At 43.3% G+C, this 23,756-nt stretch overlaps 1 protein-coding gene across 2 annotated transcripts in view; it reads left to right on the top strand.

Moving 5' to 3' along the window:
* The window catches only part of LOC117249032 (A-type voltage-gated potassium channel KCND2), a 94,660-nt gene that overhangs the window by 55,496 nt on the left and 15,408 nt on the right, over positions 1–23,756 (top strand). The window contains exons 2-3 of one of the 2 annotated variants that reach the window (XM_033614359.2): positions 21,470–21,632; positions 23,607–23,705. In XM_033614359.2, coding sequence (XP_033470250.1) covers positions 21,470–21,632; positions 23,607–23,705 — 262 coding nt within the window. The remainder of the gene's footprint in view (positions 1–21,469; positions 21,633–23,606; positions 23,706–23,756) is intronic. The other variant, XM_033614360.2, reaches the window with a different exon arrangement.

The following is a 23,756-nucleotide window of genomic DNA, read 5'->3' as shown; positions in this document are numbered from 1 at the left end:
GGTCGGGCGCTGGGCGCTACTCCTGTGTCTTATCTGTGACAACTTTCAAGAGTGTGGGGACAGGTATCATCTGAGGTTACTAAGCGACCATAACCAGCACCGTATCAGGTCAGAGCTGATCTACTTCCTGTGTGTCTGTGGGACAGATGTGACGCTCTGACAGCTCTGCACCAACATGATCAACGTCTCCTCCATATTTATCACACACTGATATTTACTGAAAGAGGCATTGCTTTGGTGTTTGAGCGCACCTGCCGCGTGTCTGCATTAAAAACAATGAGTCTGTGGGCGCAAAAACACGCTGTGTGTACGGCGCCTGACCAACAGCAACCTGACAGAGACAGCGAATTAGCTCAACAGCTTGTCTGTACGCAGGTATGACGCTGAATGTGTTAAACTGTGTGGACCATGGAGTAATTACCAAAGAGATATCTGGACCATTTGAGAACTACTGAACTAGCTGCTAACAGCTAACAGTTAACGTTAACTAGCTGCTAACAGCTAACAGTTAATGTTAACTAGCTGCTAAAAGCTAACAGCTAACATTAACTAGCAGAGATATCTGGACCATTTGAGAACTACTAAACTAGCTGCTAACAGCTAACAGTTAACATTAACTAGCTGCTAACAGCTTACAGTTAATGTTAACTAGTTGCTAACAGCTAACAGTTAATGTTAACTAGCTGCTAACAACTAACAGTTAATGTTAACTAGCTGCTGACAGCTAACAGTTAGTTAACTAGTTGCTAACAGCTAACAGTTAATGTTAACTAGCTGCTAACAGTTAGTGTTACCTAGCTGCTAACAGCTAACATTAACTAGCTGCTAACAGCTAACGCTAACCAGGTCTCCTCCTGCTGATGTCATCACAGATCTGTTGTTCACAGTGTGACATCATCAGGAAACATGAGGCTGCGTTCTCTGACTCTGTGATTGTGAGTTTACTGCATCTTTTGGTCCCGACGGCGTCTTTGGGAACATCCACGTTCGTCCCTCTCTGGTGTCCCTGTGATGAAGGGACGTGTTAGTCTGGAGTCCTGCTCTTTATCCTGAGACACAACAGAAACACATCGACCACTGACATGGAGGAGAACACGGGTCGATACCGCTGATCAGCTGATGAATGGGTGTGTCTCTGATATGATCCATCATCTGTAGCAGCTGACACACACACACACACACACACACACACACACACGTGTCAGAGTTCATCCTCCTGACCAGGTGTTTGATTTGCTGTAAATCTGTTGCTGTGAATCCTTCGCCCTCTGATACACAGAGCAGATAAACGCTTCACAGCAGTTAGCAGCGGTTAATGGCGGCGAGCAGCTCTGACCTTTCCTCCTCTGAAAGCATTGAGGAAGTGATTGTGCAGTCTGTGATGACACCTTTGAAAACCCAGCATCATTATCCTCCTTCACAAGTGTGTGTGCGTCCCCATTCATCATCATCATTCACCCATTGCTGCCAAACTTTTCTGCTTCAGCACGCCACCAAAACTTTTCTGCCACACAGGAAAATATTCTGTTTCTCATTATGAAAAATAAATCTGTTCACACGCTCTCATTTCACACTGCAGGAAATAAATATACGAGTGCAGCTGCCGGAGGAGCGTCTGAGTCTGACCGCTCCCAGAATACAGATTCACACACACAGTCTGACTGTGAATGAGTTTTACTCTGTCGGTTAAATCATTAATTATCTCATTAATATAAAGATCTTATTCTCTCATGCTGCTGGTCATGTGACTCCAGTACAAGCTGTCGGAGCTCATCGCTCTGACTCTGAGTCACTTTGTGTTTCACACCTTCAGCTTCACATTTGTTCATTCAACTTTAGCTGCAGACGTGTCAGTCTCAGACGATTCATCGTGTGAACGAATCAGCGCTCCAGAGTGTCGGATTTAAAGTGAATATACGACCTGGTCTCACTCTGGAGTCGTCGAATACCAACACTTGGTCAACACTTCTTTCACGTCAGCATGATGTGCTGACTCACAGAGGGAAACGCAGCAGGACAACAACAAATGTTAAGGTGCAGAAGTCTGAGTAGGGCACGTGGATAAAACCATTGACTTTCACCAGAGATACTGGATGAAGCGAGATACCCCACTCAGCTCACTTCCTGATTCAGTGACGTCAGCGCCACGCCCCCGTAGGAGACTTGCGGCAGCTCTGAATGTATTGTCGTCAATGAGGAAAATGAACGTGATCACAATTTATGGTCAATTCTTTCGCCTTATAGTCACTAAAATAAATATTGGGTTCGTTTTCCACAAGCCACACATCTTACCAACATTCTGACACTAAAGCTGCATTTTTCATCCGCACAGATCAAGAGAAAGTTAACTTTGTTTGAGCCCTGTCCGTCTCAGAAAACAAGTTCTTGCAAGATCTTGTGATCTTGATAAACAGGCGGTAAAATCACAGTTAGCTTACAAACAGTTATTTACCGCTAGTAATAAATAAAAAATGCCCAAGCTTTGTGCAACAATAGGCTGCAATAATAGGAAGAATGTATTTTCATTCCACCTGCTTCTTGATCCACATACACAGACATCCACAGAGCCTCTGTTCAACACTGTGGTGGTAGGAGGGGGGGGGTTGGGGGGGGGGGGTGAGGGAGAACAGGCTCTGATTGGAGGGAGAGCTGACCACGCCCACTTAGGAGACAGGAAGAGTAACCGTTTTCTTCACATTGGATAAGCCTACAGTGGGGTATCTCCCTTATCCAATATCTCTGTTTAAACCCAGGAGGCCAAACAGAAAGTCACTGGTCCAGCTTGTGACCAGTTCTACAGTAGCCCAGAGTGGACAAACCAAACCCTGGCTCCAGGTGGAGACATTCATTGTCCCGTCCTCTCTGCGGTGAGAGCGATAAAAAACACTTATTTTTAATGTGAAACATTTTTATTCAGTGTTTTTACTGGTTTAAATCAGCTGGATTAAAATGTCTCTGTGCGAGTTCATTAATCAGTTGAATCAGTCCTGGATCAATACAGATATATTATTCTGTTTTAAAAAATTCTTCTCACGTTTTGATGCATGGAGCTTTGACATTTGTTAAACTGTCCTCGAGCTGAGAAAAGTGATTTAAATATCTGTGACATCATCACAATGTAAAGTCTTTAAGGTGAGCGGGAACGAAACACGACTGTCCATATTCAACGGGCCGCATACTGAGGAAGATAGAACACTTTGTTTGGTGCACACCAGGCAAACTTTACTGGAATGAATAGGCGCCATCTTGGCATCCGGTGTCTTGCTATTATTAGACTTATGTACAGTACATGACTGTAACTGACTAAAAGTAACATGCTAACTCTGCTGGCTGCAGCAGTTCACTGAAGACTCTACAACTAATGACACACAGATTAGTTTGTCTGTGACATTTTCTGGTGTGACTCATCTGCTGTTATCTATTAATATTATCAGGTATTATTAGATCTGAGTGTCTTAAAATGGGAAACAAACTGAACCAGAGTCAGAACGACTTCCTGAGCTGCAGGACCAAAACAACAGAAACAGATGAAATGAATTTTTAATGTGCTGATGGGAGAAAAAAAACACGTTAATATTAAACTGGATCTGATTCTGTAACTGTTTCTGTGTGTGTGTGTGTGTGTGTGTGTGTTGAGCTGGATTATCATGTATTGTGTTGGCTGCAGGGCTGGAGGATCAGTCACGGTGATTAAACTTCCTCTGAAGGCCTTTTGGTTCTTTAATCTGTCCAACAAACAGCCAGAACACACACACACACACACACACACAGAGGTATTATATCTCTACATGAAATGAATGTGTGTGTGAAGGAAGCAGAAGTTTTTATGACTGAAGTTCACAATGTGTTTGATCTCAGAGTTTCAGTCAGTGAATTTAGAGCAGAGTGAGACGTCTCAGTTTCAATCAGTGAATTTAGAGCAGAGTGAGACGTCTTGGTGATGAGGTGTTGAAGCTGCAGCTTTGAGGAGTTCAGTTATCTGCGATCAATAGATCAATGGAGCTCTACCTGTGATGTCATCGATGGGTCTGTGGACCAATCAGAGGCCAGTGTGTTGTTATAAATGAGAGCAGATCTCAGATCAGTGAGTCGATGAACTGCTCTCAGTGATTCATTGTTTCTAAAAACAAACTGTTCCATCATCAATATGTTTTATCTGTCATGTAGGTGATTCTTGTGGTCTCTGAGAGGTTCTGCTGGTTGTGTAAGGGACTTTAGTCGCCCTTTAGGACGTTCTAGGGGACCTTGTTGAGAATTCAGGGTCTTCAGTAGATGGAGGGCAGAGGTGTTTCATTGCATTTGAAAATGTAATTTAGAGATGAAGCAGTGACAAGTTTGTTTTATAAAGTCACCAGATAAGGAATGTTTTTAGATCAGCGCAGCACCAACACACTGATGGAGGGATTTATTTTGGTTACATGAGCTGGTGACATATTTTCATGTGAATAAATAAAGTCCAGTGTTTCAGTTCAGTGTGAAGTGTTTATACAGAAAAATGTGTCTCCTAACAGCACAGATACACACTGCTGGTCAACAACACTGTGTGTGTGTGTGTGTGTGTGTGTGTGTGTGTGTGTGTGTGTGTGCGTGCGTGTGTGTGTGTGTTCTATTTTCAGTCCTTATTAATGCGAGCCATCAACAGCTGAGGAATAAATTTGCATCCTCTCCCGCTTCTTCTTCTATTCATTTTCTCGTCCTCCCCACTTCTTCTTCTTCTGCTGTTCAACCGCTGCAGCTGCTACCTAATTGGTGTTTCTGTGTGTGTGTGTGTGTGTGTGTGTGTGTGTGTGTGTGTGTGCGTGCGCGCGCGCGCGCGTGTGTGTGTGTGTGTAGATGATCCCTCGGGGAATCAGAACGTTGAAATAATAAACTTAATATGGACATCACATAGTTAGTTTAAAAATAAGAGTCATTTCAGAGTTTGGCTGGAGGTTGTGTTACAGTTTGGCTGACAGATTTTATTAACTCATCTTCTCTGAGTTGTTTCTCACACACATCAGTGTTTCTAATGTTTGTGTTTAAAAATCATAAACTTCAGATCTGTTCTCAGCTGAACTGTGTTTGTTTGTTGGTGTTCTTCATTGTCGTCAGTGACTGTCGTGTTTCAGACGTAACTGATGGAAGAAAACAGGCTATAAACAACAAAGAGGTGGACGAAGATCAGATCGTTTACTTTAATAAAGTGTGTGTGTGTGTGTGTGTATGTGTGTGTGTGTGTGTCCTGATGATGGATGTGTTCCCAATGTCTCTGACTGTTCAGAGGTCAGAGGTCAAACAAATCGACCTGTTTGTTCTTTGTCTCTACACCGCAGTGTGTGTGTGTGTGTGTGTGTTCGTTCAGAGAAAGATGAAGATGAAGATGGATGTGGACTCTTCAGCTTCAATATGTTCGTGTGACGTGTTTATAAATAGATGAATCAACCTCTGATACGTTGGTTTGTTCTTTTTCTTTTTGCAACAAACGCTCCACAAACATTAAAGAAAACACAAGCGACAGATTTACTGGAGTCCAAACAGATCATGTCACAGGAAACATTAACCAGCGGTCTTCTGTGTTCGTACGCTAACAGGATCAGGATCAGGATCAGTTTAGGATTCAGGGTCAGATCTGGAGGTCTAAAGTCTAAATTGACCTTAAATCAAAATCCAAAGGTTTCAGGATTAATTCAAGAGGTCACAGGTTTAGGTCACATCCCCCTGATAAATGATGTCTGGATTCATCAGATTTTTACCAAAGCTCAAACAACAAAATAAAGTTCCCACCAACACTATCACTGTTCACTGACCTCCTCCTGCTGCATGTTGCTGTTGTCAACAAGTGAATCAAAGATGAATCAGCAGCTGCAGTGAAGAAGAGTCTCATCACCTGCTCTGGGGATGTTCAGCTTACACAGGTGTTAAAGGGAAAAAGAAACCTTTTCAAATTTGTTACTGCAAACGCTTGTTAGAAATACTTGATTTTGTTGTCACAAACACAGCTGGAAATGTCCCCACTCTTGTTAAAAACACCAGGTTTTGTTGTCACACACATAGCTGGAAATGTCCCCACTCTTATTAAAAACACCAGGTTTTGTTGTCACACACACAGCTGGAAATGTCCCCACTCTTGTTAAGATCACAAGGTTTTGTTGTCACAAACAGCTGGAAATGTCCCCACTCTTGTTAAAAACACCAGGATTTATTGTCACACACACAGCTGGAAATGTCCCCACTCTTGTTAAAAACACCAGGTTTTATTGTCACACAAACAGCTGGAAATGTCCCCACTCTTGTTAAAAACACCAGGTTTTGTTGTCACACACAGCTGGAAATGTCCCCACTCTTGTTAAAAACACCAGGTTTTATTGTCACACACACACAGCTGGAAATGTCCCCACTCTTGTTAAAATCACCAGGTTTTGTTGTCTCACACACACAGCTGAAAATGTCCCCACTCTTGTTAAAAACACCAGGTTTTATTGTCACAAACAGCTGGAAATGTCCCCACTCTTGTTAAAAACACCAGGTTTTATTGTCACACAAACAGCTGGAAATGTCCCCACTCTTGTTAAAAACACCAGGTTTTGTTGTCACACACACAGCTGGAAATGTCCCCACTCTTGTTAAAAACACCAGGTTTTATTGTCACACACAGCTGGAAATGTCCCCACTCTTGTTAAAATCACCAGGTTTTGTTGTCTCACACACACAGCTGAAAATGTCCCCACTCTTGTTAAAAACACCAGGTTTTGTTGTCACAAACAGCTGGAAATGTCCCCACTCTTGTTAAAAACACCAGGTTTTGTTGTCACACACACAGCTGGAAATGTCTCCACTCTTGTTAAAAACACCAGGTTTTATTGTCACACACAGCTGGAAATGTCCCCACTCTTGTTAAAATCACCAGGTTTTGTTGTCTCACACACACAGCTGAAAATGTCCCCACTCTTGTTAAAAACACCAGGTTTTATTGTCACAAACAGCTGGAAATGTCCCCACTCTTATTAAAAACACCAGGTTTTATTTTCACACAAACAGCTGGAAATGTCCCCACTCTTGTTAAAAACACCAGGTTTTATTGTCACACACACAGCTGGAAATGTCCCCACTCTTGTTAAAAACACCAGGTTTTGTTGTCACAAACAGCTGGAAATGTCCCCACTCTTATTAAAAACACCAGGTTTTATTGTCACACAAACAGCTGGAAATGTCCCCACTCTTGTTAAAAACACCAGGTTTTGTTGTCACAAACACAGCTGGAAATGTCCCCACTCTTGTTAAAATCACCAGGTTTTGTTGTCTCACACACACAGCTGGAAATGTCCCCACTCTTTTTAAAATCACCAGGTTTTGTTGTCTCACACACACAGCTGAAAATGTCCCCACTCTTGTTAAAAACACCAGGTTTTGTTGTCACAAACAGCTGGAAATGTCCCCACTCTTGTTAAAAACACCAGGTTTTGTTGTCACACACACAGCTGGAAATGTCTCCACTCTTGTTAAAAACACCAGGTTTTATTGTCACACACAGCTGGAAATGTCCCCACTCTTGTTAAAATCACCAGGTTTTGTTGTCTCACACACACAGCTGAAAATGTCCCCACTCTTGTTAAAAACACCAGGTTTTATTGTCACAAACAGCTGGAAATGTCCCCACTCTTATTAAAAACACCAGGTTTTATTTTCACACAAACAGCTGGAAATGTCCCCACTCTTGTTAAAAACACCAGGTTTTATTGTCACACACACAGCTGGAAATGTCCCCACTCTTGTTAAAAACACCAGGTTTTGTTGTCACAAACAGCTGGAAATGTCCCCACTCTTATTAAAAACACCAGGTTTTATTGTCACACAAACAGCTGGAAATGTCCCCACTCTTGTTAAAAACACCAGGTTTTGTTGTCACAAACACAGCTGGAAATGTCCCCACTCTTGTTAAAATCACCAGGTTTTGTTGTCTCACACACACAGCTGGAAATGTCCCCACTCTTTTTAAAATCACCAGGTTTTGTTGTCTCACACACACAGCTGGAAATGTCCCCACTCTTGTCAAAATCACCAGGTTTTGTTGTCACAAACAGCTGGAAATGTCCCCACTCTTGTTAAAAACACCAGGTTTTATTGTCACACACACAGCTGGAAATGTCCCCACTCTTGTTAAAAACACCAGGTTTTATTGTCACACACACAGCTGGAAATGTCCCCACTCTTGTTAAAATCACCAGGTTTTGTTGTCTCACACACACAGCTGGAAATGTCCCCACTCTTGTTAAAAACACCAGGTTTTGTTGTCACACACACACAGCTGGAAATGTCCCCACTCTTGTTAAAAACACCAGGTTTTGTTGTCTCACACACACAGCTGGAAATGTCCCCACTCTTGTTAAAAACACCAGGTTTTGTTGTCTCACACACACAGCTGGAAATGTCCCCACTCTTGTTAAAATCACCAGGTTTTGTTGTCTCACACACACAGCTGGAAATGTCCCCACTCTTGTTAAAAACACCAGGTTTTGTTGTCACAAACAGCTGGAAATGTCCCCACTCTTGTTAAAATCACCAGGTTTTGTTGTCACAAACAGCTGGAAATGTCCCCACTCTTGTTAAAAACACCAGGTTTTATTGTCACACACACAGCTGGAAATGTCCCCATTCTTGTTAAAATCACCAGGTTTTGTTGTCACAAACAGCTAGAAATGTCCCCACTCTTGTTAAAAACACCAGGTTTTATTGTCACACACACAGCTGGAAATGTCCCCATTCTTGTTAAAATCACCAGGTTTTGTTGTCACAAACAGCTGGAAATGTCCCCACTCTTGTTAAAAACACCAGGTTTTGTTGTCACAAACACAGCTGGAAATGTCCCCACTCTTGTTAAAAACACCAGGTTTTGTTGTCACAAACACAGCTGGAAATGTCCCCACTCTTGTTAAAAACACCAGGTTTTGTTGTCACACACACAGCTGGAAATGTCCCCACTCTTGTTAAAATCACCAGGTTTTGTTGTCACAAACAGCTGGAAATGTCCCCACTCTTGTTAAAAACACCAGGTTTTATTGTCACACACACACAGCTGGAAATGTCCCCACTCTTGTTAAAAACACCAGGTTTTATTGTCACACACACAGCTGGAAATGTCCCCACTCTTGTTAAAAACACCAGGTTTTATTGTCACACACACAGCTGGAAATGTCCCCACTCTTGTTAAAATCACCAGGTTTTGTTGTCTCACACACACAGCTGGAAATGTCCCCACTCTTGTTAAAAACACCAGGTTTTGTTGTCACACACACACAGCTGGAAATGTCCCCACTCTTGTTAAAAACACCAGGTTTTGTTGTCTCACACACACAGCTGGAAATGTCCCCACTCTTGTTAAAAACACCAAGTTTTGTTGTCTCACACACACAGCTGGAAATGTCCCCACTCTTGTTAAAATCACCAGGTTTTGTTGTCTCACACACACAGCTGGAAATGTCCCCACTCTTGTTAAAAACACCAGGTTTTGTTGTCACAAACAGCTGGAAATGTCCCCACTCTTGTTAAAATCACCAGGTTTTGTTGTCACAAACAGCTGGAAATGTCCCCACTCTTGTTAAAAACACCAGGTTTTATTGTCACACACACAGCTGGAAATGTCCCCATTCTTGTTAAAATCACCAGGTTTTGTTGTCACAAACAGCTAGAAATGTCCCCACTCTTGTTAAAAACACCAGGTTTTATTGTCACACACACAGCTGGAAATGTCCCCATTCTTGTTAAAATCACCAGGTTTTGTTGTCACAAACAGCTGGAAATGTCCCCACTCTTGTTAAAAACACCAGGTTTTGTTGTCACAAACACAGCTGGAAATGTCCCCACTCTTGTTAAAAACACCAGGTTTTGTTGTCACAAACACAGCTGGAAATGTCCCCACTCTTGTTAAAAACACCAGGTTTTGTTGTCACACACACAGCTGGAAATGTCCCCACTCTTGTTAAAATCACCAGGTTTTGTTGTCACAAACAGCTGGAAATGTCCCCACTCTTGTTAAAAACACCAGGTTTTATTGTCACACACACACAGCTGGAAATGTCCCCACTCTTGTTAAAAACACCAGGTTTTATTGTCACACACACAGCTGGAAATGTCCCCACTCTTGTTAAAAACACCAGGTTTTGTTGTCACACACACAGCTGGAAATGTCCCCACTCTTTTTAAAATCACCAGGTTTTGTTGTCACAAACAGCTGGAAATGTCCCCACTCTTGTTAAAAACACCAGGTTTTATTGTCACACACACACAGCTGGAAATGTCCCCACTCTTGTTAAAAACACCAGGTTTTGTTGTCACAAACACAGCTGAAAATGTCCCCACTCTTGTTAAAATCAGCAGGTTTTGTTGTCACACACACAGCTGGAAATGTCCCCACTCTTGTTAAAATCACCAGGTTTTGTTGTCTCACACACACAGCTGGAAATGTCCCCATCCTTTTTCAAAACACCAGGTTTTGTTGTCACAAACAGCTGGAAATGTCCCCACTCTTGTTAAAAACACCAGGTGTTGTAGTCACACACACAGCTGGAAATGTCCCCACTCTTGTTAAAAACACCAGGTTTTATTGTCACAAACACAGCTGGAAATGTCCCCACTCTTGTTAAAATCACCAGGTTTTATTGTCACACACACACAGCTGGAAATGTCCCCACTCTTGTTAAAAACACCAGGTTTTATTGTCACAAACACAGCTGGAAATGTCCCCACTCTTGTTAAAATCACCAGGTTTTGTTGTCTCACAAACACAGCTGGAAATGTCCCCACTCTTGTTAAAAACACCAGGTTTTATTGTCACACACACAGCTGGAAATGTCCCCACTCTTGTTAAAATCACCAGGTTTTGTTGTCTCACACACACAGCTGGAAATGTCCCCACTCTTGTTAAAAACACCAGGTTTTATTGTCACAAACACAGCTGGAAATGTCCCCACTCTTGTTAAAATCACCAGGTTTTGTTGTCTCACACACAGCTGGAAATGTCCCCACTCTTTTTAAAATCACCAGGTTTTGTTGTCATACACACACAGCTGGAAATGTCCCCACTCTTGTTAAAAACACCAGGTTTTGTTGTCACACACACAGCTGGAAATGTCCCCACTCTTGTTAAAAACACCAGGTTTTGTTGTCACACACACACAGCTGGAAATGTCCCCACTCTTGTTAAAAAAAACAGGTTTTGTTGTCACACACACAGCTGGAAATGTCCCCACTCTTGTTAAAAACACCAGGTTTTATTGTCACACACACAGATGGAAATGTCCCCACTCTTGTTAAAAACACCAGGTTTTGTTGTCTTACACACACAGCTGGAAATGTCCCCACTCTTGTTAAAAACACCAGGTTTTATTGTCACAAACACAGCTGGAAATGTCCCCACTCTTGTTAAAATCACCAGGTTTTGTTGTCTCACACAAACAGCTGGAAATGTCCCCACTCTTGTTACAATCACCAGGTTTTGTTGTCTCACACACACAGCTGGAAATGTCCCCACTCTTGTTAAAATCACCAGGTTTTGTTGTCACAAACAGCTGGAAATGTCCCCACTCTTGTTAAAATCACCAGGTTTTGTTGTCACAAACAGCTGGAAATGTCCCCACTCTTGTTAAAAACACCAGGTTTTATTGTCACACACACACAGCTGGAAATGTCCCCACTCTTGTTAAAAACACCAGGTTTTGTTGTCACAAACACAGCTGGAAATGTCCCCACTCTTGTTAAAATCACCAGGTTTTGTTGTCTCACACACACAGCTGGAAATGTCCCCATCCTTTTTCAAAACACCAGGTTTTGTTGTCACAAACAGCTGGAAATGTCCCCACTCTTGTTAAAAACACCAGGTGTTGTAGTCACACACACAGCTGGAAATGTCCCCACTCTTGTTAAAAACACCAGGTGTTGTAGTCACACACACAGCTGGAAATGTCCCCACTCTTGTTAAAAACACCAGGTTTTATTGTCACACACACAGCTGGAAATGTCCCCACTCTTGTTAAAATCACCAGGTTTTATTGTCACAAACACAGCTGGAAATGTCCCCACTCTTGTTAAAAACACCAGGTTTTATTGTCACAAACACAGCTGGAAATGTCCCCACTCTTGTTAAAAACACCAGGTTTTATTGTCACAAACACAGCTGGAAATGTCCCCACTCTTGTTAAAATCACCAGGTTTTGTTGTCTCACAAACACAGCTGGAAATGTCCCCACTCTTGTTAAAAACACCAGGTTTTATTGTCACACACACAGCTGGAAATGTCCCCACTCTTGTTAAAATCACCAGGTTTTGTTGTCTCACACACACAGCTGGAAATGTCCCCACTCTTGTTAAAAACATCAGGTTTTATTGTCACAAACACAGCTGGAAATGTCCCCACTCTTGTTAAAATCACCAGGTTTTGTTGTCTCACACACAGCTGGAAATGTCCCCACTCTTTTTAAAATCACCAGGTTTTGTTGTCATACACACACAGCTGGAAATGTCCCCACTCTTGTTCAAAACACCAGGTTTTGTTGTCACACACACAGCTGGAAATGTCCCCACTCTTGTTAAAAACACCAGGTTTTGTTGTCACACACATAGCTGGAAATGTCCCCACTCTTGTTAAAAAAAACAGGTTTTGTTGTCACAAACAGCTGGAAATGTCTCCACTCTTGTTAAAAACACCAGGTTTTATTGTCACACACACAGATGGAAATGTCCCCACTCTTGTTAAAATCACCAGATTTTGTTGTCTTACACACACAGCTGGAAATGTCCCCACTCTTGTTAAAAACACCAGGTTTTGTTGTCACAAACACAGCTGGAAATGTCCCCACTCTTGTTAAAATCACCAGGTTTTGTTGTCTCACACAAACAGCTGGAAATGTCCCCACTCTTGTTACAATCACCAGGTTTTGTTGTCTCACACACACAGCTGGAAATGTCCCCACTCTTGTTAAAATCACCAGGTTTTGTTGTCACAAACAGCTGGAAATGTCCCCACTCTTGTTAAAATCACCAGGTTTTGTTGTCACAAACACAGCTGGAAATGTCCCCACTCTTGTTAAAAACACACACCAGGTTTTATTGTCACACAAACAGCTGAAAATGTCCCCACTCTTGTTAAAAACACCAGGTTTTGTTGTCACACACACAGATGGAAATGTCCCCACTCTTGTTAAAATCACCAGGTTTTGTTGTCTCACACACACAGATGGAAATGTCCCCACTCTTGTTAAAATCACCAGGTTTTGTTGTCTCACAAACACAGCTGGAAATGTCCCCACTCTTGTTAAAATCACCAGGTTTTGTTGTCACAAACAGCTGGAAATGTCCCCACTCTTGTTAAAATCACCAGGTTTTGTTGTCACAAACACAGCTGGAAATGTCCCCACTCTTGTTCAAAACACCAGGTTTTGCTGTCACACACACAGCTGGAAATGTCATCAAAAAACTCCAGGTTTGTAGCTACAAATATGACTCCAAATGTCCCAAGCTCTCATTAAAAAGCATGTGGCTCTGTTGCTACAAACACGGCTGGAAATGTTCCAAACTTGAGTAAAACCAAACTTGGTTCTGTTGCTACAAACATGGCTTTAATTGTCCTGAACTCTCATTACAAATATTTGGTTTTGTATCTGCAAATACAGCTGGAAATGTCCCAAACTCTTGTTAAAAATACCCAGATTTGTTACAACAAAACACACCAAGGAATGTCCCAAGCTCTCATTTAAAACACAAATATGGAAATGTCCCAAATTTCATTAAAGTATACCCAGTGTGGAGTCTGAAAACAGCTGTAAATGTCCCGACCTCTCATTGAAAAAATAAATCAAAATACAGGATGGTCAGTACAAACACAGCTGAAAATGTCACAACCTGTTTTTTTTAAAAAAAAAAAACCTGATTTTGTTTTGGCAAACGCAGCGAGCACAGCGTCGAGGTGTCACACCATCTACACCCCCACCCCCCCACTACACCAACATTTAGCTGTGAGCTGATCGCTGTGGTCACCTCCATGTTGGAGTCCAAGCTTCAGTTAAAGAACATGTTGTTAATTATAAATATAACCTGCTGGTAACCTTCTGTGTTTTTAGAGCCTCCTCCATCACCTCCATCACATCGGCTCCACCGCCTCTGTGTTAATAACACACACACACACACACACACACACACACACACCGTGCAGAAGAAACACTAATCTATAATGAATGTGGCTTCTCATTAAGTGAGAAACATTTTACTCTCATATGCTTCTGAATAGCATTTTTATTACTCTGTGTGTGTGTGTGTGTGTGTGTGTGTGTGTATGGGCTATTTGTTGAGCACTTCTGTTAATGCAGCAGCAGTAGTAGCAGGGCGTTGTTCAGTCACATCGAAGCATAAATGATTCAGACACAGAGAGCACAACGTGGATTCACTTTATGAAACGTTAAACACGCTGTCAACACACACACACACACACACACACACACACTGAAACACACACAGTTTCACACCTGATTGGTTGTTTGCTGTAAAATCACGGTTTAGTTTCGCCTGTGTGTGTGTGTGTGTGTGTGTGTGTGTGTGTGTGTTAATGATGATGTTACAGAAACTCATTAGCTGAAATCAAACATGTCGTCGACACAAACGAGGAAACAAAGAGTCGGTTTGTTCTCACAGATAAAAACTGTTTAACTGCAGAGTTTGTTCCTCTGGAGGAAGATGAAGAAGAGAAAGAGGATGAAGACGTCCTCTGGAGGCAGGGACACTGCTGGCTGAGGTCAGAGACAGATGGTTTAGGTTCAGATAACTTTATGTCCACAGTGTGAGGACGTCACGAAGGACGTGAGCATGTCAAGTTAAAACAACTGGATGGGACATGATCAGTGTCCTCAGGGACACTCTGACTCGTCCACCAATGTTCTGTCTCCCACTGATGTCCAACCTGTTCTCACTCTGAAGATGATGAACACCGGTGCTTGGTCAGTGACTTCATGCGTCAGACACCAGTATGATACGTAGAGCTGGTGTTGTTTAACGGCGCCTGCCGGTGTCAGAGGGAAACATGATGAGGGTCAGATATGTCAGGTCTGACAGGATGTGATGTCACTGACAGGATGTGATGTCACTGTGTCTCTCTGTGTGTCTCAGTGTGTCCTCAGTGTGTCTGTCCAAGGTGATGTTAAACTTTGTGTCAGTGACTGATCACCTCGTCTCCTCCTTCAAACCTTCAGTCACAGCGTCTCTGAGGCAGCCAATCAGAGGCTGCGACCTTGTCTCAGTCCGTCCGTCCGTGTGTGTGTGTGTGTGTGTGTGCGTGTGTGCATGTGTGTGTGTGTGTGTGTGTGCGTGTGTGTGTGTGTGTGTGTGTGTGTAACACTTTGACAGTCAAGCATACAAAATTAGAAACATGCACACTCAGAGTACAGGTGTGTGTGTCAGAGTCATGTGACTGTGTCCTTTGTCAAGGAGTCTGTGTGTGTGTGTGTGTGTGTGTGTGTGTGTGTGTTGCTCATTAATACACACTAACACACACATGATGGTGTTGATGCATCTATGAGGACCGTCTGCTCGATGGTTTCAGAGTGGCGTCAGCGCCTCCTGCAGGACGCTCACTGCAGCACAGTCTGCACAGTCACAGTCTGTCCTGCAGGGGGCGCTGCAGCAGCATCAGTTCATCCTCTGAGAGCAGAAAGATAACTGTAGAGTTTAACTTCCTGTGTCCTCGTATGATGACATCACATTCTGAGTTTCCTGCTCCTTAAACTTTTTATTGGGACAAAGACACAGAGTCAGTTCCAAAGTCCACCTTCATGTTCCATAGTTTGGCTGCACCGTGTTTCACACTCAGACAGCAACACAAGCAGGAAGTCTCTGGTTGCTTTGGAGACGACTGAAACCTTTACTGAAGCATAAATTGAGACCTTATTACACTAATCCATGTAAAAACAAGATGGCCGCCATCTCTGCTGAGTCCATCTGCAGCTGATTTGGAGACGAGAGGACAAAACCTGATCACATGTTCAAACTTTATCAGTTACGATAAATACTGTTTGTAGTTTGACATGACGACACATGAGACCAGTGTGGTCAACACTAACAAGACGCTGTTGGTTAGGACGTACTCAGCTGAGGACATGGGGACTTTATTGTTGTCTCGTTACTTAATCGTCTCATTTGAGAAAATTGAGATTTTATTGTTGTCTTGTTATTTCATTGTCTCGTCTGAGGACAATGGGACCTTTATTGTCTCGTTTGAGGACAATGAGACCTTTGTTGTCTCGTTTGAGGTCATTGGGATCTTTATTGTCTCGTCTGAGGACATTGGGACTTTATTATTGTCTCATTTGAGGACACTGGGACTTTATTGTTGTCTCCTTTAAGGACAGTAGGACTTTATTATTGTCTCGTTACTTAATCGTCTCATTTGAAGACATTGCAATTAACACTGAGGACCATTAAAAACAAACCCGTCCTCATATGAGGACATCAGTTATTTCAGAAACTGCTTCCTGTTCAAAGATATTTTTAGTTTTTAATACCGACCAGGTCCAACTGATCCCAGAGAGACAGGAGACATTAAAGAGACAGACAGACAGAGGCTGGTGTCTCATCAGGGTCAAGTCCAACATTAATGTGTCTCAGATTTTTATTAATAAATATTAAATATCTGTTAAACAGTCCTGATGTAGGTCGAACACATCAGATGTGTAGAATAAAATAAACCTGAAGAGAAGAAGAAGAAGGAGAGTTCAGTGTTAACAGGAGCAGAGAAGAAGAAGCAGCAGGTCTCTGGCTCCTCCGTGTGGTTGCTGACTGAACTGCAGCTTCACTCAGAAATGCTGCGTCAGCTCTGAGTTCTGCTGATCCTCTGAAAATCTAAAGACTGTATTTAAACACTGAGTTTGTGTCAGCAGCTCCGAACTGAGCTCTTATTATTCATAAATACTTCAGACTCCTCTCATTATTAATATATAAATGATCTCTGCAGGTCTGAGGAGCCCTCAGTGATCAGAAGTAAAGACTCTGTCCTCCTGCACGTGTCAACTGTTTGACTGTAAATACTCTGATTACTTTTGTCTTTAACTCCCACAGGAACATGTGATCCACATGTCAGAGTCCTGTTCATAAATCAATCCACAGTTTGTTTCTATCATGAAGTCTGAGAAGAGAATAAAATATATTTCAGGGAAAAAGTGACATATTTATATACAAGTATCTTTAAAAAAAAAATAGGAGATAACATGAAACTTTATTGGTCTCATTTAATTATTACAAATGTTTTATAGAAATTAAACAGTAAGGTTCATAAAAACATAACTTTAAACATTTAAATGAGCTACCTGAGCAACAAGACAAGAAACAGTCGAGTAGTTCAACTTTAACACAGGTATGAGTGATTATTATCATTATTATTAATAATAATTATTATTATTAATAATGATAATGTGTTGGAGATAAAGTTCATGAATGAATTGATGAGTAAATAGTAAGTTTATACTTCCTCCTTTTTGAACATCCAAGATTTCTTTTTTGTTGTTCATTTAAATTGATTTTGAGGTTGTTGCATCGGTTATCATCCACTTTTGTTTTGTTTGTTTTCATTCATTCATTCATCTTCTAACCGCTTCAACCTCTTGAGGGTCGCGGGGGGGGTGGAGCCTATCCCAGCTGACACTGGGCGAGAGGCAGGGTTCACCCTGGACAGGTCACCAGACTATCACAGGGCTGACACATAGAGACAGACAACCATTCACACTCACATTCACACCTACGGACAATTTAGAGTCGCCAATTAATCTGCATGTCTTTGGACTGTGGGAGGAAGCTGGAGCACCTGGAGGAAACCCACGCTGACACAGGGAGAACATGTCAGAGCACCTGGAGGAAACCCACGCTGACACATGGAGAACATGTCAGAGCACCTGGAGGAAACCCACGCTGACACATGGAGAACATGTCAGAGCACCTGGAGAAAACCCACGCTGACACATGGAGAACATGTCAGAGCACCTGGAGGAAACCCACACTGACACAGGGAGAACATGTCAGAGCACCTGGAGAAAACCCACGCTGACACATGGAGAACATGTCAGAGCACCTGGAGGAAACCCACACTGACACAGGGAGAACATGCAAACTCCGCACAGAAGGGCTCCCACACCCGGGATCGAACCGGCAACCCTCTTGCTGTGAGGCGACAGTGCTAACCACCACACCACCGTGCCGCCCGTTTTGTTTGTTTTGTATATTCAAAATAAATATCACTCAATAATAAAGATGGAGAGGGGGTTATGTAACTCCTCAGTAATGAAGACCGGTCTCGTCATCCTCATGTACAAAACATGAAACTCTCTTCATGCTGCAACTATTGATTATTCTAATAATCAGTCTTTAAATATCAGACGTATAAAACTCAAACAGATTCAGTTTCCAGTGATAGAAAACAACACCTGAGCCTCAGAGGAACCTTCTGAACGTTCTGATTGTTAATCACTTTGTTAATCAGTTACAATCATCTGTTGATCGATCGATCAATAATGAGCTGCTGGTTTCAGGAGGTTCGATCAACCTGAGTAAAGACGGCATGAGACGTTAGAAAAACTGGAGTTCGTACAACGAGGCTGAGAGAGAATTAGATCATTTGATTTGGACTCAAAATAGAAATTTATTCTGGAATATTGATTAAATATCGATGAAATATTCTGGAGGACAAGTTGGTCGACATGTTGGACTTCTTGTACTTCTGGACTTTTATATTTCTTGGAAAGTTTTTTACCTTTTCATCAAACCTTTATCCGAAGATATTTTGTACTTTGGAACAGACGTGTGTTATTGTTTGGTGGATGTGTTTCTGCTGGTGGCGAGTGCAATGTCCTGAAGTGTCTGGTGACGAGTGCAACGTCCTGAAGTGTGTCTGGTGGCGAGTGTGACGTCTTGAAGTGTGTCTGGTGACGAGTGTGACATCCTGAAGTGTTTCTGGTGGCGTATGTGACATCCTGAAGTGTGTCTGGTGACGAGTGTGACGTCCTGAAGTGTGTCTGGTGACGAGTGTGACGTCTTGAAGTGTGTCTGGTGGCGAGTGCAACGTCCTGAACTGAAGTGTGTCTGGTGGCGAGTGCAACATCCTGAAGTGTGTCTGGTGACGAGTGCAACGTCCTGAAGTGTGTCTGGTGACGAGTGCGACGTCCTGAAGTGTGTCTGGTGACGAGTGTGACGTCTTGAAGTGTGTCTGGTGGTGAGTGCAACGTCCTGAAGTGTGTCTGGTGGTGAGTGCAACATCCTGAAGTGTGTCTGGTGACGAGTGCAACGTCCTGAAGTGTGTCTGGTGACGAGTGTGACGTCCTGAAGTGTGTCTGGTGGCGAGTGTGACGTCCTGAAGTGTGTCTGGTGGTGAGTGCAACATCCTGAAGTGTGTCTGGTGACGAGTGTGACATCCTGAAGTGTGTCTGGTGAGGAGTGTGACGTCCTGAAGTGTGTCTGGTGACGAGTGTGACGTCCTGAAGTGTGTCTGGTGACGAGTGTGACGTCCTGAAGTGTGTCTGGTGGTGAGTGCGACGTCCTGAAGTGTGTCTGGTGACGAGTGTGTCGTCCTGAAGTGTGTCTGGTGACGAGTGTGACGTCCTGAAGTGTGTCTGGTGGCGAGTGTGACGTCCTGAAGTGTGTCTGGTGAGGAGTGTGACGTCCTGAAGTGTGTCTGGTGACGAGTGTGATGTCCTGAAGTGTGTCTGGTGGCGAGTGTGACGTCCTGAAGTGTGTCTGGTGACGAGTGCGATGTCCTGAAGTGTGTCTGGTGACGAGTGTGATGTCCTGAAGTGGTCAAACCTTTATCAGAAGATATTTTTTACTTTGGGACAAATGTGTGTTGTTGTTTGGTGGATGTGTTTCTGCTGGTGGCGAGTGCAATGTCCTGAAGTGTGTCTGGTGACGAGTGCAACGACCTGAAGTGTGTCTGGTGGCGAGTGCAATGTCCTGAAGTGTGTCTGGTGACGAGTGCAACGACCTGAAGTGTGTCTGGTGGTGAGTGCAATGTCTTGAAGTGTGTCTGGTGACAAGTGCGACGTCCTGAAGTGTGTCTGGTGACGAGTGCGACGTCCTGAAGTGTGTCTGCTGACGAGTGCGACGTCCTGAAGTGTGTCTGCTGACAAGTGCGACGTCTTGAAGTGTGTCTGGTGACGAGTGTGACGTCCTGAAGTGTTTCTGGTGACGAGTGTGATGTCCTGAAGTGGTCAAACCTTTATCAGAAGATATTTTTTACTTTGGGACAAATGTGTGTTGTTGTTTGGTGGATGTGTTTCTGCTGGTGGCGAGTGCAATGTCCTGAAGTGTGTCTGGTGACGAGTGCAACGACCTGAAGTGTGTCTGGTGGCGAGTGCAATGTCCTGAAGTGTGTCTGGTGACGAGTGCAACGACCTGAAGTGTGTCTGGTGGTGAGTGCAATGTCTTGAAGTGTGTCTGGTGACAAGTGCGACGTCCTGAAGTGTGTCTGGTGACGAGTGCGACGTCCTGAAGTGTGTCTGCTGACGAGTGCGACGTCCTGAAGTGTGTCTGCTGACAAGTGCGACGTCTTGAAGTGTGTCTGGTGACGAGTGTGACGTCCTGAAGTGTTTCTGGTGACGAGTGTGACGTCCTGAAGTGTTTCTGGTGGCGAGTGTGACGTCCTGAAGTGTGTCTGGTGGCGAGTGTGACGTCCTGAAGTGTTTCTGGTGATGAGTGTGATGTCTTGAAGTGTGTCTGGTGGCGAGTGTGACGTCCTGAAGTGTGTCTGGTGACGAGTGTGACGTCCTGAAGTGTTTCTGGTGGCGAGTGTGATATCTTGAAGTGTGTCTGGTGACGAGTGTGATGTCCTGAAGTGTGTCTGGTGACGAGTCTGGTTGTCTCGTTACTTAATCGTCTCATTTGAAGACATTGCAATTAACACTGAGGACCATTAAAAACAAACCCGTCCTCATATGAGGACATCAGTTATTTCAGAGTGTGACGTCCTGAAGTGTGTCTGGTGACGAGTGTGACGTCCTGAAGTGTTTCTGGTGACGAGTGTGATGTCCTGAAGTGTTTCTGTTGATGAGTGTGATGTCCTGAAGTGTGTCTGCTGACGAGTGCGACGTCTTGAAGTGTGTCTGGTGACGAGTGTGACGTCCTGAAGTGTGTCTGGTGACGAGTGTGACGTCCTGAAGTGTGTCTGCTGACGAGTGTGACATCCTGAAGTGTGTCTGGTGACGAGTTTGGTTGTCTCGTTACTTAATCGTCTCATTTGAAGACATTGCAATTAACACTGAGGACCATTAAAAACAAACCCGTCCTCATATGAGGACATCAGTTATTTCAGTGTGTGACGTCCTGAAGTGTGTCTGGTGACGAGTGTGACGTCCTGAAGTGTTTCTGGTGACGAGTGTGATGTCCTGAAGTTTGATCGTTTGATTTGGCTCTATGATCGTCTCACAGTTAAACCCTGAGGTCACCTCCTCCTGTCTCTCTCTGTCTCTGTCAGATATGGCGACATGGTCCCAAAGACCATCATGGGGAAGATCTTTGGTTCCATCTGCTCTCTGAGTGGCGTGTTAGTCATCGCCCTGCCCGTCCCCGTCATTGTCTCCAACTTCAGCCGAATCTACCACCAGAGCCAGAGAGCCGAGAAGAGGCGAGCGCAGAAGGTGACGACTACGAACACACACACACACACACACACACACACTGCCTCCAACGTTCACAGCAACACACACAGAGTTAGGGTCACGTAGTTTACTGACACACAGAGTCAAACAGGACGTATGGAGACACTCAGAGGACATGTCATGTGTCCACAGTTTCCCAAGTGAGCCGACGAGCCGAGGTAAAAGACTGAACAAACACTTTCACTGTGTTTGGATGAAGCAGTTGTTTACAGCAGCTCAGCTCGTCTTCATCATTTCTACGGAGACAAAAGAAAGTCGGACTCACATCTCCTCCGATCACAGCTGCTTAATTTAGCTTCTGTCCAATCCACAGGAGGACAGAGAGGAAGGCAGAGAGGAAACTGAGTCAGGCCGTCACTTCCTCTCAACATCAACACATTAGCTCTCTGCTCGTTCTGGAGACCTTTTGTTTATCCTCCAGGGACACCAACACAAACACCATGTCAGAAAGTTCCACAGACCAGAGAGCAGCTCAGTCGTTTCTCACTCAGTGTGTCCGTCTCTCTCTGCTGCTCTCTGAATAATAAAACCTGTCCTCTGTGTCCACCACAAACAAACATCATCCTCACTTTAACACACAGCTCAGATTTTACTGCAGCAAAACTTTTTCTCACACTAATGACAAAAAAACATTTACAGGCTCCCTGACGTCTGGATTCATCATGACCAGAAAACTGACATTTCTACAGGCGTGTAAAGGACACAATAACAAAACAAAACCTTTGTCCTGATTATTAAATATCATAATTAAAAGAATATCTTCAATATGCAGATTCTGGCAGGATCTTCTTCACACAAGTGAGGACGTTATCGTTTCTGCACAAGTTAGATTTATCTGCACACCTCAGTGTCTTCATTTTGTAATCTCATTTCCACAAATAAATATTGTGTCCACATAACTGGGGGCTGTTAGCTTGTTTACATATGTTAGTATCTGGTTCACACATGTGAGGGCCTTCGCACACTGAGTCAGTTTTGTTGGGGTGCATTTTTTTAATCCATCATCTGAAAGAATCTTTCCACACAGACTGATTCTGATGTGTTTTCTGTTCGTTTTAAAAATTATATCAATACACGACAAAGTGATATTGCACATTTCCTCCTCTGCCTCTCTCCTCTGGAGTTACCTGTCTGACTGACATCACTTTTTCCTTCAGTTGCATGAAGGGGCGGAGCTGTCCTCCCTCTCTGTCTCCTCATGCTCCTCCTCTTCATCATCATCCACCTGAATATTACTCTCTGACCTGTTAGTGAGCTGAAATGACTCGCTGTCTCGTCTCAGCTGCGTCCTGCTGCCACACTTTCTTCACTGAGTCTCAGTCAAACGTCTCTAACGACTGACAGGGGTGAAAAACACAGAAAATCAAATCTGCTCTGAACATTTTAATGACGGGTTAAAGTTTTGGACTCAATGTGCGAACATGACACAGTGTGAGGTCATATTTATTTTAAGACTCAGTGTGTGACGGCCTTTAGTGTCTCGGTCGCACTCGTTGTTTCCTTCAGCACAGGTTGTTTTCTTCTTTGCACACATTGTCTTGATCAAGCCAGATATCTTTTGTACAAATGATTTTGTTTGTCTGAGTTCAGATTTCAGATCAATAAATAAACAAATAAATAAACAGAACTCTGGAATCTGGAACAAATGCAAACATGACGATAAGTTTCACAAAGTCGTCAGCCGGTCATAGTCTCAGGTCGACCACCTTCAGTATGTGAACAACTTAAAATTAATCTTCCAAGATCTGAAAATAAATCATAAATAATAATAATTATTCCATAATCTGTTTCCTGTTTGAATCTGAGCCAGATGCATGTTGAGATTTAAATCTCTCTGTGAGCTTCTCTGTGTCATTGTTTCCTGTTTGCTTCTTAATTACTTTACACACACACACACACACAGCTGGACGGGCTACATGGACGTGTGTAACATCTGTATGTGTTCACAAACAGAAAACCAGGCTTGCTAGAATTCGTGCGGTGAAGAACGGAGTGGCTAACGCTTATTTGCAGTACAAACAGAGCCGGCTGCTGATTGGCCCAGACCAGGAGGTAACCACGGAAATGCAGTCGTTGTCGGGTGGTGCTGTTGGTTTTTGTTTT

The sequence above is a fragment of the Epinephelus lanceolatus genome, chromosome 23 (genome assembly GCF_041903045.1).
Source record: "Epinephelus lanceolatus isolate andai-2023 chromosome 23, ASM4190304v1, whole genome shotgun sequence".
NCBI lineage: Eukaryota > Metazoa > Chordata > Actinopteri > Perciformes > Serranidae > Epinephelus > Epinephelus lanceolatus.
This window is presented reverse-complemented; position numbering and strand designations above follow the sequence as displayed.